Raw genomic sequence first — 19,365 nt, forward strand, 5'->3', positions numbered from 1 at the left:
TGGGGGAGGGAACCCAGCACGCCCCCCCACCACCCCCCCCACCCCATTCCCCACTCCCCTGCTCCTGCGCCACAGCGTGGCTCCCTCTGCCGGGGACCTCGGGCTGCCCCGAAACACATCGGAGCCCCCCGAGTCTCCACCCCGTCCCCCCCTCAGCCTTCTTTCCTCACCCCCAAAATGAAGGCACAGAACCGCTCCAGCTGCCCTGGACGGCAGCACGGCCCTTGATGGGAACCCTCCCACGGGTCCATGCCCACAAAAAGGGACCCAGCTGGCACAAGGAAAGGGGGGGGGGGGGGGGGGGAGGGGCAGCCCCCAGGAGGGCTAAAGTTCCTCCTCAGCCCCACACACGCAGAGGACACGAGGCAGAGAGTGGCTGCAGAGAGGACACAGGAAAGAAAATGAAGATCGGGGTGCAGGCTGAAATGGAGAAAAAAAAAAAAACAACAAATCCACAAAAAAGGGATGCTGGATGGGCAGCACGAGAGAGGGATTAAAAAAGAACAGGGGCAGCGAACGGGACACAAGGATCCCGGGGGAAACAATGGCACGGGGAGCACCACAGAGCCACAGGGAACAGAACGGGAACACGAGTGAGGCACGGAGAAGGACAGACAAAAAGACGGAGTCCCAAACACACAACAAGGACGTAGGGACACAGAGACAAAAAGGGAAACCAGGACCGGGAGGCAGGAATCGACCACACCACGTGCTCGGGAGGGTAAAGACGGGCAAGGAGCGGCACGGGGACGGGGACAGAAAAGGCACGGCCAGCAGGACAGAGGCTCACCAAGAGAGCGTGCAGCCAGGGAGCAGCACTGGGCAGCAGTCAGACTGGGCAGGGCTCCTTTAGGACAAATATATTTACACGTAGGAGCCATTCCCTCCCTGGCATCTCATTTGTATTTAACCTCCCCAAAACTGAATTCATATCACGAGCAATGTGCAGTCCTGGCTTCTGCCCGCCCAGGATTTGGACAGGGGACCTGGGCACAGCACCCACTTGTGAGTCAGTGGAACACATCCCAGGTGACATTTCAAAGGTTCTCCTTCTGGCACTGCATGTTTGCAGATCTGGGCTGGCACATTCGACTCCCTGCATGGCCACATTCAAGAACAACTGACCACATTTGGCAGAGGATTCCCAAGAAAACTCACGTGCCATCAGTGAGCAGAAAATCCTTTGGGGTTTAGTTCCATCTCTCACCTGTTCCCAGGGGAGGGAAGATGGGCTTTTGTCACACATCACAGCAGCAGTGATGGAGCGGGGCTTTTTTATTTGAAAATTTAATGAAAGGGAACAAAAATAAACCAGGACTGATAGAAATGCCCTTTAAAGCCATTAAAGCTTTTTAAAGCCAAGGAGACCATCACGATGCCCGAGTTCAGTCTCCTATTCCTACTGGTTTTGGTATCAGGAAATCCATCAGGCTCTTTTCAGAAACAGTGATTCATATCAACTAAACCTCTGGCTCCTCTTTATTCGCACTTACAGCCCCTTGTAGGAAGCTCTGCAGCCCTTTTCCTCCCCATCCTGCATTGGAGAGAGGAGGGATATTAGTGACACACGTATGCACAAACAATCCTTCTGGCTCTTCAAAAAGTTCAAAACGCCTGTAATAAAATTGATATCAAGTAATATTGGGTCTCAGGCTGTTCAAGAAAAGGGAAAGTGGAGCTTTGATGTCCCACTGAGAGCTGTTGAATAAAATCTTCCCCGTGAGCTTGCACACAGGAATAACATTTTTTGGACCAAACCAAAGTAAGAATTTTTTGACCAAACAACTTAGGTCTGTGTGAGCACACTTTTTCCTTTCGTGCTGATGGGAACAGAGCTCCTCTCTCTCATCTGAATGCTGCTGAATAAAACGTACACCTAGGAAGAATGCAGGTGGGGAGGGATGAAAGAGTCAACTTGTTCCAAAGTACATCTAGCAGCACATAGGACAGAAGCACACACTACTGAAACACTGTATCCACAACCACAGGAACAGCGGGCTCGGAATTCTCAGCAGCTGCTCCCTCTGGCTACTTCAAGGGCTCTCCCAGCCAGGGAACCCAGCCGGGGCACCCGGCTGGAAGGGGCACCTTTGCAACAAAATGCCATGGAAACTCGCTCCAAACCAGCGCTGCAGCTGCTGCCACACGCAGAGGACACCGGGCTGCTGCCAGCTGAAAGGGGGAGCTGGAATTGTGCCTGGGAATTCTCCCGTGCCCGCGTTCCCACCCCGCCCCATCCTTGCGCCCCTCTCACCTCTCCGGCAGAGAGAGCAGCTGCCTCCTCCTGCGGGCTGCTCCCGGCTGCGGGCAGGGCGATGGCTCCGGGAGCTGGGCGACCGCTCTTCCTTCGTCGATGCGTTCCCCGGGCAGGAGCGGAACCGGGTAGCGCGGAGAGGTGGCGCGGCGGGACGGGAGTCGCTCTCCGCGACGGCGGCCGTGGAAGGACCCCGGCAGAGAGAGGGGCGGACCCGCCGCTTCCTGTCGGCGCCCGCCGGGCTCCCGCGCGTCCGCGGCGCCGCTGAGCCCACAGCCCGTGTGGGCACGATGGGAAACGCCGCGCAAAATCGCACCGGGGTGGAGGGATCGGCGTCGGCGTCGCGGGCAGGCAATGCAGTCCACACCCCGTGGGGGTCCTTTTTTCCCCGCCCCTTTTTTGCCGCCCTATGCAGAAGGTCGGGCGAGTGACGGTTGAGTCGCCATCTTGGGAAGGGTCGAGACGCAATTTCCGCCCTTCCCTGCCGCCATCTTTGGTACTGGCAGAAGCCATTTCCGGTGCCTCCGCCATCTTTGTTTCGGGAGGCGAAAAAGAAGGCCCCCTACATTGGCGATTATTGAACTCGCCTGCCTGAATCCGGTCCCGAAACCGATCCCGCGTTCTCGGCGCGATTTTCCGTCGCCTTTTACGCGGCGCGGATGGGCGCGGACTGGTCAGCGGTGCTGGAAATGGCTCGTGGGACAGGCGGCGGGAGAGCGCGCGATCAGCGTCGGGGGTCGGATTCAGGCAGGCGACTTTAAGAGACACCATTATCTGGGGCTTTACAGTTACCACGACAACGCTGGCAACGCCACCGGAAGTGGCTTCTGCCAGGAACAAAGATGGAGCCAGGAAGGGCGGAAATTGCAGCGTGCCACTCCCAAGATGGCGACCCGGCTATCACTCACCCGACCTTCTACATAGGACGGCAAAAAAAGGGCGGGAAAAAAAGGACAACCCCCCCCTCCAGCGTATCTCTGCCGGGGTCCTATTGCGTCCGCCGTCCCGAGCGTCGCATCGGTCCCAGTGGAACGGCATCGTCACCTTGGGCCCTCCGCCATCTTGAGAAGGTCACGCGCACCATTTCGCGCCCCACCGCCCTCCCGCAGCAGCGCCGAGGAGGAGCCGGTCGCCGCTTCGGGGCACGGCTGCAGTACCGATCTCTTCCCACAAGGCGGCAGCACTGCGGCCGAGCTCAGCCCGGGGCCGCGGCTCTTTGGGGACACGGGGGACACAGACAGAGAGACACACACACAGACAGAGAGACAAGGGGCCAAAAAACATCGAGGTCCCTCCCTTTAAAAAATCCTACTAAACGAATGCCCCCCAAAAAAACCCGACCCAAACTAAAAAATCCCTGCCATGAACAAATTAAAAAAACCCCAAACCCATTAGATAGATATATATATATATATATATATATATATATATATATGTTTGTTAATAATTAATTTATATTCATAATCAATACCTATTTTTGGATATTGAATTTAATGTATATTGGCATCAATTACAACATGGGTACAATATTATTTTTATTAAGAAATCTTTATATTACTAACATTTGTATTTTATGTGTGTGTATATATATGTATATACACACACACACACACACACACACACACACATTTATATATTCTATATCTTCACATTTTTATATCATTTATGGAAAAGCCCGGCCTCTAACAAAACAGAAAATTAAAACCCCTTTATTTTAAAACTATATTTCAATTCATTTTTCTATTTATATTTGGCATACTTACGTGGAATTCATATATCCATATAGTCTACACATTATAAACCAGAGACAGAGGACACGAGGCAGAAAGGGAGAGTGGCAGCAGAGAGGACACGGGAAGAAAATGAAGATCGGGGTGCAGGCTGAAATTAAAAAAAAAAAAAAAAACAAAAACAAAAAGCCAAAACCAGAAAACAAAAACACGGCCAGCAGGGCAGAGGCTCACCAAGAGAGGGTACAGTCAGGGAGCAGCACTGGGCAGCAGTCAGACTGCGCAGGGCTCCTCTAGGACAAATATATTTACACGTAGGAGCCATTCCCTCCCTGGCATCTCATTTGTATTTAACCCCCACCCCGACCCCCCCAAAAAAACCTGAATTCCTATCACAAGGAATGTGCAGTCCTGGCTTCTCCCCGCCCAGGATTTGGACAGGGGACCTGGGCACAGCACACACACTTGCGAGTCAGGTGAATAAATCCCAGTTTACATTTCAAGGCTTCTCCTTCTGGCACTGCATGTTTGCAGATCTGGGCTGGCACGTTCGACTCCCCGCATGGCCACATTCAAAAACAACTGACCACATTTGGCAGAGAATTCCCAAGAAGACTCACGTGCCATCAGTGAGCAGAAAATCCTTTGGGGTTTAGTTCCATCTCTCACCTGTTCCCAGGGGAGGGAAGATGGGCTTTTGTCACACATCACAGCAGCAGTGATGGAGCGGGGCTTTTTTTCTTTTAATTAAATGAAGGGGTAACACATTCAAACCAGGTCTGATGGAAATACCTTTAACAATTTGTCTGGCACGCCAACATAAACATAAGGAATCATCAACCCCCAAAGAAAGCAGAGGCAGAAGTATCCAGCTCCAGGCCAGCAGGCACCTGTAACTTTGAACACCACAACACCACGCTCACTGGAAACAAACTGGGGCTTCAGTAACCTCCCCCTCACTGCAGTTAACTCTCGGCTCTGCTCCCCACCAAGATTCACACCAGTGAACGACATGGAGTTATTCCCTTTTGACCTTTCTTAGACACCTGTTAACGCACAGACTGGTACGGCACGCAAGGTCTGATGGCAAAACAATCCTGCTTTTACACAGAACAGTCACTAGGACTGTAAGTCGCTGAACACTTTTTCCTTTGACGCTGATGTGAAGAGAGTTCCCCTCTCTCTCTCTCTCTCTCTCATCCGAGTCCTGCTGAATAAAAAGTACACTGAGGAAGAATGCAGGTGGGGAGAGATGAAAGATTAAACATTTTTTTCCAAGTACCTCTGCATCAACTAAGACCAGTTACAGACATCACACCTACATGCTGCATGCTGCAGACAAACAATTGATTTTCCAAGGTGTACTTTGAAACCTACTGTATCCTGCTTTGGAATCTCTACCAAAACTCAGAGTAGCTGTTCTGGATCCGGAAATTTTGAGGTAACTGTAAAAAAAAAAAAAAAACGCAGACACAAGAGAAATGAAACTATTTTCCCTCTGGGAATCACATTTCTTTTATACCTTTTGTTCCACTTCAGTCCTTGAAAGGCAGCTTCTGGGTGAATATCATGCAGAGGCCCAGTGTAGGAATCGGACTGACTGACATCCCAAGCCAGACCAGTGTTTTGGGTGAGGAGTTGGCCCGTGGCCCCAGACCTTGGAGGGCATTTGTTTAAGTTTAGAATAGCTCCTAAGAAGGTTGTCAAAGGTTTTAAAAATTCTTTATGGTAAAGCTTTAAGGTAAAGCTTTATAACCCTCATTTCCCATTGGTTGCCTCTATTCCCAGTTATGTCATCCCTTGTCTCCTCCCAGCTCTGGAAAGTTCTTGTATCCTTGTACCCCCCCCCCCCCCCATTGGTTTATGTTCACTGCACTGTTCCACCCGTCCTACCTTATCGGCCCCTGCCCTGTATTACTTCTCCCTTACACCACTTTTCCCTTTACCCACTGGATTCTCACCCTGGACCCACCTCTCATCATCCCTTATAAATAGCCTGGATTTTCCCTCAGCCTTGTCTTCGACCCTGAACTCTTCCAGTGTATGCTCTCGCTGCAGGGGACTGTCAGGCCTGAAAGGCTGGGAGTTCGTCCTCTTCTCCCTGGGCAAGCAGAAATTGGCATTCATTACACCACAGAAATGCTTTCTGAAACCTTTCCCCCTCCCCTGCCCTTGGCTGCTACATCTTCTCTCTCTGCCTCGGAACTGACAGCTGTATCCCTGATGTCATTTCCCCTGCCTGACTTCTGCGCAGCTCCAAGCTGGAACAAACTGGGATAACTTAGGGGGGACAGAGGTGAGACTTTTATTTAGCAGGATTTTTCTCCCACTTCTAATTACAGCCAAAACCTTCTCCAATCCCCCACTGAGAAGAGCACAAACTCACAGCCATTCCGGGCTGGCAGTCGCTGAGGGAAATGTGACACAGTATCAATAAATAAGTAACCTTTCCTGGGAGCAGCCATCACCCCAGTCCTCCAGCCTCGGCGAGCTGCTGCAGTCAACGGACCCAACTTCCAAGGCTTAACCTACATTTCGGTCAGCTCTCGTTCGAAAGCTCCCGGACAGTAAATCACACGACAGAACTTTAAAATTGCACCAAGAATAACAGAGCCCAGGCCAAACCCAACTACCCCCATCGCTGCTCCACCCCGCTCTTGGCAGAAACAGTCGTATCCTTTAGAAATCCTCTCCTTTCCCTGCTACTCAGTCCTTCGCTGCCCATCCCCACAGAGGATTTACTCCACCTTTGGCTCCCCACAGCACCTCTCTCCCCAGCACAAATCCCACTTGGCACAGACACAGACGGAGCAGACCTAAGGCAATGGATCCAGCAGCAGCTGCGATTCCGAGCTCCCCGTTCCCCGCACAGCTCATCCATCCAAGCACTCCTGGCAATCTCACCTCAGCCCGGACTCTCTGTTCCTCAGAGGCAAACACGGCCTGATGGGGCACGGCTCTGGCACCCCATTTCCTCCGGCTCCTGCCGACCTGGAAAGCCACAGGGAAACGCAGTCCCCCGGAACCTCACGTCCCTGGATACCAGCAGAGCTGCAGTTTCACCCAGATCCCAGATTCCATAGACACTTCATCCCACGGGGGAGGAAAAGGGGAACCCTGCGCGGTCAGGACCGGGAGCCCTCCAGTGCAGAGCCCTGGTGCTGAAGGCACCTTGGCTCTGGCTCCTCAAACAGCACAGCTTTTGGCAAAGATGGGAGGAGTGGAACCATTTCTCCGGTCCTGGAAGAGAAGAAGAGGAAAAGAAAATTAAGTCCCCGGCAGAAGTCAAAGGATCCCAGCTTTCACACTTCTGCTCCGGACTGCTCGCTGTGGGGCTGGATCCGAGACAGGCGACGGCTGCAGTACCGCGCTGTGCCCACAAGGCGGCAGCACTGCCGCCGAGCTCAGCCCGGGGCTGCGGCGCTTTGGGGACGGACAGACAGACAGACAAGGGATGGGGGGGGGGGGGGGGGGGGGGGGATGAAACAACGAGATCCATCCCTTCAGGAAATCCCCCTGAATGAATGCACCAAAATAAACCCCAGCCAAAACTAAAGAAAGCCTTCGTCTAACGAAATGAAGACAAACAAAAAAATTTTTCATATATTCTACGGCCACCCCTCCCGGGGAATGTCCTGGCACCCGTGGGTCCCTCTGGGGGAGGGAACCCAGCACGCCCCCCCCCCCACCCCCCCCACCCAATTCCCCACTCCCCTGCTCCTGCGCCACAGCGTGGCTCCCTCTGCCGGGGACCTCGGGCTGCCCCGAAACACATCGGAGCCCCCCGAGTCTCCACCCCGTCCCCCCCTCAGCCTTCTTTCCTCACCCCCAAAATGAAGGCACAGAACCGCTCCAGCTGCCCTGGACGGCAGCACGGCCCTTGATGGGAACCCTCCCACGGGTCCATGCCCACAAAAAGGGACCCAGCTGGCACAAGGAAAGGGGGGGGGGGGGGGGGGGGGGGGAGGGGCAGCCCCCAGGAGGGCTAAAGTTCCTCCTCAGCCCCACACACGCAGAGGACACGAGGCAGAGAGTGGCTGCAGAGAGGACACAGGAAAGAAAATGAAGATCGGGGTGCAGGCTGAAATGGAGAAAAAAAAAAAAAAAACAACAAATCCACAAAAAAGGGACGCTGGATGGGCAGCACGAGAGAGGGATTAAAAAAGAACAGGGGCAGCGAACGGGACACAAGGATCCCGGGGGAAACAATGGCACGGGGAGCACCACAGAGCCACAGGGAACAGAACGGGAACACGAGTGAGGCACGGAGAAGGACAGACAAAAAGACGGAGTCCCAAACACACAACAAGGACGTAGGGACACAGAGACAAAAAGGGAAACCAGGACCGGGAGGCAGGAATCGACCACACCACGTGCTCGGGAGGGTAAAGACGGGCAAGGAGCGGCATGGGGACGGGGACAGAAAAGGCACGGCCAGCAGGACAGAGGCTCACCAAGAGAGCGTGCAGCCAGGGAGCAGCACTGGGCAGCAGTCAGACTGGGCAGGGCTCCTTTAGGACAAATATATTTACACGTAGGAGCCATTCCCTCCCTGGCATCTCATTTGTATTTAACCTCCCCAAAACTGAATTCATATCACGAGCAATGTGCAGTCCTGGCTTCTGCCCGCCCAGGATTTGGACAGGGGACCTGGGCACAGCACCCACTTGTGAGTCAGTGGAACACATCCCAGGTGACATTTCAAAGGTTCTCCTTCTGGCACTGCATGTTTGCAGATCTGGGCTGGCACATTCGACTCCCTGCATGGCCACATTCAAGAACAACTGACCACATTTGGCAGAGGATTCCCAAGAAAACTCACGTGCCATCAGTGAGCAGAAAATCCTTTGGGGTTTAGTTCCATCTCTCACCTGTTCCCAGGGGAGGGAAGATGGGCTTTTGTCACACATCACAGCAGCAGTGATGGAGCGGGGCTTTTTTATTTGAAAATTTAATGAAAGGGAACAAAAATAAACCAGGACTGATAGAAATGCCCTTTAAAGCCATTAAAGCTTTTTAAAGCCAAGGAGACCATCACGATGCCCGAGTTCAGTCTCCTATTCCTACTGGTTTTGGTATCAGGAAATCCATCAGGCTCTTTTCAGAAACAGTGATTCATATCAACTAAACCTCTGGCTCCTCTTTATTCGCACTTACAGCCCCTTGTAGGAAGCTCTGCAGCCCTTTTCCCCCCCATCCTGCATTGGAGAGAGGAGGGATATTAGTGACACACGTATGCACAAACAATCCTTCTGGCTCTTCAAAAAGTTCAAAACGCCTGTAATAAAATTGATATCAAGTAATATTGGGTCTCAGGCTGTTCAAGAAAAGGGAAAGTGGAGCTTTGATGTCCCACTGAGAGCTGTTGAATAAAATCTTCCCCGTGAGCTTGCACACAGGAATAACATTTTTTGGACCAAACCAAAGTAAGAATTTTTTGACCAAACAACTTAGGTCTGTGTGAGCACACTTTTTCCTTTCGTGCTGATGGGAACAGAGCTCCTCTCTCTCATCTGAATGCTGCTGAATAAAACGTACACCTAGGAAGAATGCAGGTGGGGAGGGATGAAAGAGTCAACTTGTTCCAAAGTACATCTAGCAGCACATAGGACAGAAGCACACACTACTGAAACACTGTATCCACAACCACAGGAACAGCGGGCTCGGAATTCTCAGCAGCTGCTCCCTCTGGCTACTTCAAGGGCTCTCCCAGCCAGGGAACCCAGCCGGGGCACCCGGCTGGAAGGGGCACCTTTGCAACAAAATGCCATGGAAACTCGCTCCAAACCAGCGCTGCAGCTGCTGCCACACGCAGAGGACACCGGGCTGCTGCCAGCTGAAAGGGGGAGCTGGAATTGTGCCTGGGAATTCTCCCGTGCCCGCGTTCCCACCCCGCCCCATCCTTGCGCCCCTCTCACCTCTCCGGCAGAGAGAGCAGCTGCCTCCTCCTGCGGGCTGCTCCCGGCTGCGGGCAGGGCGATGGCTCCGGGAGCTGGGCGACCGCTCTTCCTTCGTCGATGCGTTCCCCGGGCAGGAGCGGAACCGGGAAGCACGGAGAGGTGGCGCGGCGGGACGGGAGTCGCTCTCCGCGACGGCGGCCGTGGAAGGACCCCGGCAGAGAGAGGGGCGGACCCGCCGCTGCCTGTCGGCGCCCGCCGGGCTCCCGCGCGTCCGCGGCGCCGCTGAGCCCACAGCCCGTGTGGGCACGATGGGAAACGCCGCGCAAAATCGCGCCGGGGTGGAGGGATCGGCGTCGGCGTCGCGGGCAGGCAATGCAGTCCACACCCCGTGGGGGTCCTTTTTTCCCCGCCCCTTTTTTGCCGCCCTATGCAGAAGGTCGGGCGAGTGACGGTTGAGTCGCCATCTTGGGAAGGGTCGAGACGCAATTTCCGCCCTTCCCTGCCGCCATCTTTGGTACTGGCAGAAGCCATTTCCGGTGCCTCCGCCATCTTTGTTTCGGGAGGCGAAAAAGAAGGCCCCCTACATTGGCGATTATTGAACTCGCCTGCCTGAATCCGGTCCCGAAACCGATCCCGCGTTCTCGGCGCGATTTTCCGTCGCCTTTTACGCGGCGCGGATGGGCGCGGACTGGTCAGCGGTGCTGGAAATGGCTCGTGGGACAGGCGGCGGGAGAGCGCGCGATCAGCGTCGGGGGTCGGATTCAGGCAGGCGACTTTAAGAGACACCATTATCTGGGGCTTTACAGTTACCACGACAACGCTGGCAACGCCACCGGAAGTGGCTTCTGCCAGGAACAAAGATGGAGCCAGGAAGGGCGGAAATTGCAGCGTGCCACTCCCAAGATGGCGACCCGGCTATCACTCACCCGACCTTCTACATAGGACGGCAAAAAAAGGGCGGGAAAAAAAGGACAACCCCCCCCCTCCAGCGTATCTCTGCCGGGGTCCTATTGCGTCCGCCGTCCCGAGCGTCGCATCGGTCCCAGTGGAACGGCATCGTCACCTTGGGCCCTCCGCCATCTTGAGAAGGTCACGCGCACCATTTCGCGCCCCACCGCCCTCCCGCAGCAGCGCCGAGGAGGAGCCGGTCGCCGCTTCGGGGCACGGCTGCAGTACCGATCTCTTCCCACAAGGCGGCAGCACTGCGGCCGAGCTCAGCCCGGGGCCGCGGCTCTTTGGGGACACGGGGGACACAGACAGAGAGACACACACACAGACAGAGAGACAAGGGGCCAAAAAACATCGAGGTCCCTCCCTTTAAAAAATCCTACTAAACGAATGCCCCCCAAAAAAACCCGACCCAAACTAAAAAATCCCTGCCATGAACAAATTAAAAAAACCCCAAACCCATTAGATAGATGTATATATACATATATATATATATATATATATATATATATATGTTTGTTAATAATTAATTTATATTCATAATCAATACCTATTTTTGGATATTGAATTTAATGTATATTGGCATCAATTACAACATGGGTACAATATTATTTTTATTAAGAAATCTTTATATTACTAACATTTGTATTTTATGTGTGTGTATATATATGTATATACACACACACACACACACATTTATATATTCTATATCTTCACATTTTTGTATCATTTATGGAAAAGCCCGGCCTCTAACAAAACAGAAAATTAAAACCCCTTTATTTTAAAACTATATTTCAATTCATTTTTCTATTTATATTTGGCATACTTACGTGGAATTCATATATCCATATAGTCTACACATTATAAACCAGAGACAGAGGACACGAGGCAGAAAGGGAGAGTGGCAGCAGAGAGGACACGGGAAGAAAATGAAGATCGGGGTGCAGGCTGAAATTAAAAAAAAAAAAAAAACAAAAACAAAAAGCCAAAACCAGAAAACAAAAACACGGCCAGCAGGGCAGAGGCTCACCAAGAGAGGGTACAGTCAGGGAGCAGCACTGGGCAGCAGTCAGACTGCGCAGGGCTCCTCTAGGACAAATATATTTACACGTAGGAGCCATTCCCTCCCTGGCATCTCATTTGTATTTAACCCCCACCCCGACCCCCCCAAAAAAACCTGAATTCCTATCACAAGGAATGTGCAGTCCTGGCTTCTCCCCGCCCAGGATTTGGACAGGGGACCTGGGCACAGCACACACACTTGCGAGTCAGGTGAATAAATCCCAGTTTACATTTCAAGGCTTCTCCTTCTGGCACTGCATGTTTGCAGATCTGGGCTGGCACGTTCGACTCCCCGCATGGCCACATTCAAAAACAACTGACCACATTTGGCAGAGAATTCCCAAGAAGACTCACGTGCCATCAGTGAGCAGAAAATCCTTTGGGGTTTAGTTCCATCTCTCACCTGTTCCCAGGGGAGGGAAGATGGGCTTTTGTCACACATCACAGCAGCAGTGATGGAGCGGGGCTTTTTTTCTTTTAATTAAATGAAGGGGTAACACATTCAAACCAGGTCTGATGGAAATACCTTTAACAATTTGTCTGGCACGCCAACATAAACATAAGGAATCATCAACCCCCAAAGAAAGCAGAGGCAGAAGTATCCAGCTCCAGGCCAGCAGGCACCTGTAACTTTGAACACCACAACACCACGCTCACTGGAAACAAACTGGGGCTTCAGTAACCTCCCCCTCACTGCAGTTAACTCTCGGCTCTGCTCCCCACCAAGATTCACACCAGTGAACGACATGGAGTTATTCCCTTTTGACCTTTCTTAGACACCTGTTAACGCACAGACTGGTACGGCACGCAAGGTCTGATGGCAAAACAATCCTGCTTTTACACAGAACAGTCACTAGGACTGTAAGTCGCTGAACACTTTTTCCTTTGACGCTGATGTGAAGAGAGTTCCCCTCTCTCTCTCTCTCTCTCTCTCTCATCCGAGTCCTGCTGAATAAAAAGTACACTGAGGAAGAATGCAGGTGGGGAGAGATGAAAGATTAAACATTTTTTTCCAAGTACCTCTGCATCAACTAAGACCAGTTACAGACATCACACCTACATGCTGCATGCTGCAGACAAACAATTGATTTTCCAAGGTGTACTTTGAAACCTACTGTATCCTGCTTTGGAATCTCTACCAAAACTCAGAGTAGCTGTTCTGGATCCGGAAATTTTGAGGTAACTGTAAAAAAAAAAAAAAAAACGCAGACACAAGAGAAATGAAACTATTTTCCCTCTGGGAATGACATTTCTTTTATACCTTTTGTTCCACTTCAGTCCTTGAAAGGCAGCTTCTGGGTGAATATCATGCAGAGGCCCAGTGTAGGAATCGGACTGACTGACATCCCAAGCCAGACCAGTGTTTTGGGTGAGGAGTTGGCCCGTGGCCCCAGACCTTGGAGGGCATTTGTTTAAGTTTAGAATAGCTCCTAAGAAGGTTGTCAAAGGTTTAGGTAAAGCTTTATAACCCTCATTTCCCATTGGTTGCCTCTATTCCCAGTTATGTCATCCCTTGTCTCCTCCCAGCTCTGGAAAGTTCTTGTATCCTTGTACCCCCCCCCCCCCCCATTGGTTTATGTTCACTGCACTGTTCCACCCGTCCTACCTTATCGGCCCCTGCCCTGTATTACTTCTCCCTTACACCACTTTTCCCTTTACCCACTGGATTCTCACCCTGGACCCACCTCTCATCATCCCTTATAAATAGCCTGGATTTTCCCTCAGCCTTGTCTTCGACCCTGAACTCTTCCAGTGTATGCTCTCGCTGCAGGGGACTGTCAGGCCTGAAAGGCTGGGAGTTCGTCCTCTTCTCCCTGGGCAAGCAGAAATTGGCATTCATTACACCACAGAAATGCTTTCTGAAACCTTTCCCCCTCCCCTGCCCTTGGCTGCTACATCTTCTCTCTCTGCCTCGGAACTGACAGCTGTATCCCTGATGTCATTTCCCCTGCCTGACTTCTGCGCAGCTCCAAGCTGGAACAAACTGGGATAACTTAGGGGGGACAGAGGTGAGACTTTTATTTAGCAGGATTTTTCTCCCACTTCTAATTACAGCCAAAACCTTCTCCAATCCCCCACTGAGAAGAGCACCAACTCACAGCCATTCCGGGCTGGCAGTCGCTGAGGGAAATGTGACACAGTATCAATAAATAAGTAACCTTTCCTGGGAGCAGCCATCACCCCAGTCCTCCAGCCTCGGCGAGCTGCTGCAGTCAACGGACCCAACTTCCAAGGCTTAACCTACATTTCGGTCAGCTCTCGTTCGAAAGCTCCCGGACAGTAAATCACACGACAGAACTTTAAAATTGCACCAAGAATAACAGAGCCCAGGCCAAACCCAACTACCCCCATCGCTGCTCCACCCCGCTCTTGGCAGAAACAGTCGTATCCTTTAGAAATCCTCTCCTTTCCCTGCTACTCAGTCCTTCGCTGCCCATCCCCACAGAGGATTTACTCCACCTTTGGCTCCCCACAGCACCTCTCTCCCCAGCACAAATCCCACTTGGCACAGACACAGACGGAGCAGACCTAAGGCAATGGATCCAGCAGCAGCTGCGATTCCGAGCTCCCCGTTCCCCGCACAGCTCATCCATCCAAGCACTCCTGGCAATCTCACCTCAGCCCGGACTCTCTGTTCCTCAGAGGCAAACACGGCCTGATGGGGCACGGCTCTGGCACCCCATTTCCTCCGGCTCCTGCCGACCTGGAAAGCCACAGGGAAACGCAGTCCCCCGGAACCTCACGTCCCTGGATACCAGCAGAGCTGCAGTTTCACCCAGATCCCAGATTCCATAGACACTTCATCCCAGGGGGGAGGAAAAGGGGAACCCTGCGCGGTCAGGACCGGGAGCCCTCCAGTGCAGAGCCCTGGTGCTGAAGGCACCTTGGCTCTGGCTCCTCAAACAGCACAGCTTTTGGCAAAGATGGGAGGAGTGGAACCATTTCTCCGGTCCTGGAAGAGAAGAAGAGGAAAAGAAAATTAAGTCCCCGGCAGAAGTCAAAGGATCCCAGCTTTCACACTTCTGCTCCGGACTGCTCGCTGTGGGGCTGGATCCGAGACAGGCGACGGCTGCAGTACCGCGCTGTGCCCACAAGGCGGCAGCACTGCCGCCGAGCTCAGCCCGGGGCTGCGGCGCTTTGGGGACGGACAGACAGACAGACAAGGGATGGGGGGGGGGGGGGAATGAAACAACGAGATCCATCCCTTCAGGAAATCCCCCTGAATGAATGCACCAAAATAAACCCCAGCCAAAACTAAAGAAAGCCTTCGTCTAACGAAATGAAGACAAACAAAAAAATTTTTCATATATTCTACGGCCACCCCTCCCGGGGAATGTCCTGGCACCCGTGGGTCCCTCTGGGGGAGGGAACCCAGCACGCCCCCCCACCACCCCCCCCACCCCATTCCCCACTCCCCTGCTCCTGCGCCACAGCGTGGCTCCCTCTGCCGGGGACCTCGGGCTGCCCCGAAACACATCGGAGCCCCCCGAGTCTCCACCCCGTCCCCCCCTCAGCCTTCTTTCCTCACCCCCAAAATGAAGGCACAGAACCGCTCCAGCTGCCCTGGACGGCAGCACGGCCCTTGATGGGAACCCTCCCACGGGTCCATGCCCACAAAAAGGGACCCAGCTGGCACAAGGAAAGGGGGGGGGGGGGGGGGAGGGGCAGCCCCCAGGAGGGCTAAAGTTCCTCCTCAGCCCCACACACGCAGAGGACACGAGGCAGAGAGTGGCTGCAGAGAGGACACAGGAAAGAAAATGAAGATCGGGGTGCAGGCTGAAATGGAGAAAAAAAAAAAAAAAACAACAAATCCACAAAAAAGGGACGCTGGATGGGCAGCACGAGAGAGGGATTAAAAAAGAACAGGGGCAGCGAACGGGACACAAGGATCCCGGGGGAAACAATGGCACGGGGAGCACCACAGAGCCACAGGGAACAGAACGGGAACACGAGTGAGGCACGGAGAAGGACAGACAAAAAGACGGAGTCCCAAACACACAAGGACGTAGGGACACAGAGACAAAAAGGGAAACCAGGACCGGGAGGCAGGAATCGACCACACCACGTGCTCGGGAGGGTAAAGACGGGCAAGGAGCGGCACGGGGACGGGGACAGAAAAGGCACGGCCAGCAGGACAGAGGCTCACCAAGAGAGCGTGCAGCCAGGGAGCAGCACTGGGCAGCAGTCAGACTGGGCAGGGCTCCTTTAGGACAAATATATTTACACGTAGGAGCCATTCCCTCCCTGGCATCTCATTTGTATTTAACCTCCCCAAAACTGAATTCATATCACGAGCAATGTGCAGTCCTGGCTTCTGCCCGCCCAGGATTTGGACAGGGGACCTGGGCACAGCACCCACTTGTGAGTCAGTGGAACACATCCCAGGTGACATTTCAAAGGTTCTCCTTCTGGCACTGCATGTTTGCAGATCTGGGCTGGCACATTCGACTCCCTGCATGGCCACATTCAAGAACAACTGACCACATTTGGCAGAGGATTCCCAAGAAAACTCACGTGCCATCAGTGAGCAGAAAATCCTTTGGGGTTTAGTTCCATCTCTCACCTGTTCCCAGGGGAGGGAAGATGGGCTTTTGTCACACATCACAGCAGCAGTGATGGAGCGGGGCTTTTTTATTTGAAAATTTAATGAAAGGGAACAAAAATAAACCAGGACTGATAGAAATGCCCTTTAAAGCCATTAAAGCTTTTTAAAGCCAAGGAGACCATCACGATGCCCGAGTTCAGTCTCCTATTCCTACTGGTTTTGGTATCAGGAAATCCATCAGGCTCTTTTCAGAAACAGTGATTCATATCAACTAAACCTCTGGCTCCTCTTTATTCGCACTTACAGCCCCTTGTAGGAAGCTCTGCAGCCCTTTTCCCCCCCATCCTGCATTGGAGAGAGGAGGGATATTAGTGACACACGTATGCACAAACAATCCTTCTGGCTCTTCAAAAAGTTCAAAACGCCTGTAATAAAATTGATATCAAGTAATATTGGGTCTCAGGCTGTTCAAGAAAAGGGAAAGTGGAGCTTTGATGTCCCACTGAGAGCTGTTGAATAAAATCTTCCCCGTGAGCTTGCACACAGGAATAACATTTTTTGGACCAAACCAAAGTAAGAATTTTTTGACCAAACAACTTAGGTCTGTGTGAGCACACTTTTTCCTTTCGTGCTGATGGGAACAGAGCTCCTCTCTCTCATCTGAATGCTGCTGAATAAAACGTACACCTAGGAAGAATGCAGGTGGGGAGGGATGAAAGAGTCAACTTGTTCCAAAGTACATCTAGCAGCACATAGGACAGAAGCACACACTACTGAAACACTGTATCCACAACCACAGGAACAGCGGGCTCGGAATTCTCAGCAGCTGCTCCCTCTGGCTACTTCAAGGGCTCTCCCAGCCAGGGAACCCAGCCGGGGCACCCGGCTGGAAGGGGCACCTTTGCAACAAAATGCCATGGAAACTCGCTCCAAACCAGCGCTGCAGCTGCTGCCACACGCAGAGGACACCGGGCTGCTGCCAGCTGAAAGGGGGAGCTGGAATTGTGCCTGGGAATTCTCCCGTGCCCGCGTTCCCACCCCGCCCCATCCTTGCGCCCCTCTCACCTCTCCGGCAGAGAGAGCAGCTGCCTCCTCCTGCGGGCTGCTCCCGGCTGCGGGCAGGGCGATGGCTCCGGGAGCTGGGCGACCGCTCTTCCTTCGTCGATGCGTTCCCCGGGCAGGAGCGGAACCGGGAAGCGCGGAGAGGTGGCGCGGCGGGACGGGAGTCGCTCTCCGCGACGGCGGCCGTGGAAGGACCCCGGCAGAGAGAGGGGCGGACCCGCCGCTGCCTGTCGGCGCCCGCCGGGCTCCCGCGCGTCCGCGGCGCCGCTGAGCCCACAGCCCGTGTGGGCACGATGGGAAACGCCGCGCAAAATCGCGCCGGGGTGGAGGGATCGGCGTCGGCGTCGCGGGCAGGTAATGCAGTCCACACCCCGTGGGGGTCCTTTTTTCCCCGCCCCTTTTTTGCCGCCCTATGCAGAAGGTCGGGCGAGTGACGGTTGAGTCGCCATCTTAGGAAGGGTCGAGACGCAATTTCCGCCTTCCCTGCCGCCATCTTTGGTACTGGCAGAAGCCATTTCCGGTGCCTCCGCCATCTTTGTTTCGGGAGGCGAAAAAGAAGGCCCCCTACATTGGCGATTATTGAACTCGCCTGCCTGAATCCGGTCCCGAAACCGATCCCGCGTTCTCGGCGCGATTTTCCGTCGCCTTTTACGCGGCGCGGATGGGCGCGGACTGGTCAGCGGTGCTGGAAATGGCTCGTGGGACAGGCGGCGGGAGAGCGCGCGATCAGCGTCGGGGGTCGGATTCAGGCAGGCGACTTTAAGAGACACCATTATCTGGGGCTTTACAGTTACCACGACAACGCTGGCAACGCCACCGGAAGTGGCTTCTGCCAGGAACAAAGATGGAGCCAGGAAGGGCGGAAATTGCAGCGTGCCACTCCCAAGATGGCGACCCGGCTATCACTCACCCGACCTTCTACATAGGACGGCAAAAAAAGGGCGGGAAAAAAAGGACAACCCCCCCCTCCAGCGTATCTCTGCCGGGGTCCTATTGCGTCCGCCGTCCCGAGCGTCGCATCGGTCCCAGTGGAACGGCATCGTCACCTTGGGCCCTCCGCCATCTTGAGAAGGTCACGCGCACCATTTCGCGCCCCACCGCCCTCCCGCAGCAGCGCCGAGGAGGAGCCGGTCGCCGCTTCGGGGCACGGCTGCAGTACCGATCTCTTCCCACAAGGCGGCAGCACTGCGGCCGAGCTCAGCCCGGGGCCGCGGCTCTTTGGGGACACGGGGGACACAGACAGAGAGACACACACACAGACAGAGAGACAAGGGGCCAAAAAACATCGAGGTCCCTCCCTTTAAAAAATCCTACTAAACGAATGCCCCCCAAAAAAACCCGACCCAAACTAAAAAATCCCTGCCATGAACAAATTAAAAAAACCCCAAACCCATTAGATAGATATATATAGATATATATATAGATATATATATATATGTTTGTTAATAATTAATTTATATTCATAATCAATACCTATTTTTGGATATTGAATTTAATGTATATTGGCATCAATTACAACATGGGTACAATATTATTTTTATTAAGAAATCTTTATATTACTAACATTTGTATTTTATGTGTGTGTATATATATGTATATACACACACACACACACACACACACACAAATTTATATATTCTATATCTTCACATTTTTATATCATTTATGGAAAAGCCCGGCCTCTAACAAAACAGAAAATTAAAACCCCTTTATTTTAAAACTATATTTCAATTCATTTTTCTATTTATATTTGGCATACTTACGTGGAATTCATATATTCATATAGTCTACACATTATAAACCAGAGTCAGAGGACACGAGGCAGAAAGGGAGAGTGGCAGCAGAGAGGACACAGGAACGAAA

At 52.9% G+C, this 19,365-nt stretch overlaps 1 protein-coding gene across 1 annotated transcript; it reads right to left on the reverse strand.

Annotated features, from left to right (window-relative positions):
• Window positions 1-14,695: 14,695 nt before the first annotated feature.
• On the reverse strand, window positions 14,696-19,317 carry LOC134057545 (uncharacterized). Its single transcript, XM_062514503.1, has 2 exons — window positions 17,506-19,317; window positions 14,696-14,847 (listed from the first exon to the last, which is right to left on the reverse strand). Exons 1-2 carry the CDS (start codon window positions 17,993-17,995, stop codon window positions 14,696-14,698), a joined length of 642 nt encoding a protein of 213 aa, XP_062370487.1. The 5' UTR covers window positions 17,996-19,317.
• Between the last annotated feature and the right edge of the window lie 48 nt (window positions 19,318-19,365).

The sequence above is a fragment of the Cinclus cinclus genome, unplaced genomic scaffold (assembly GCF_963662255.1).
Source record: "Cinclus cinclus unplaced genomic scaffold, bCinCin1.1 SCAFFOLD_247, whole genome shotgun sequence".
NCBI lineage: Eukaryota > Metazoa > Chordata > Aves > Passeriformes > Cinclidae > Cinclus > Cinclus cinclus.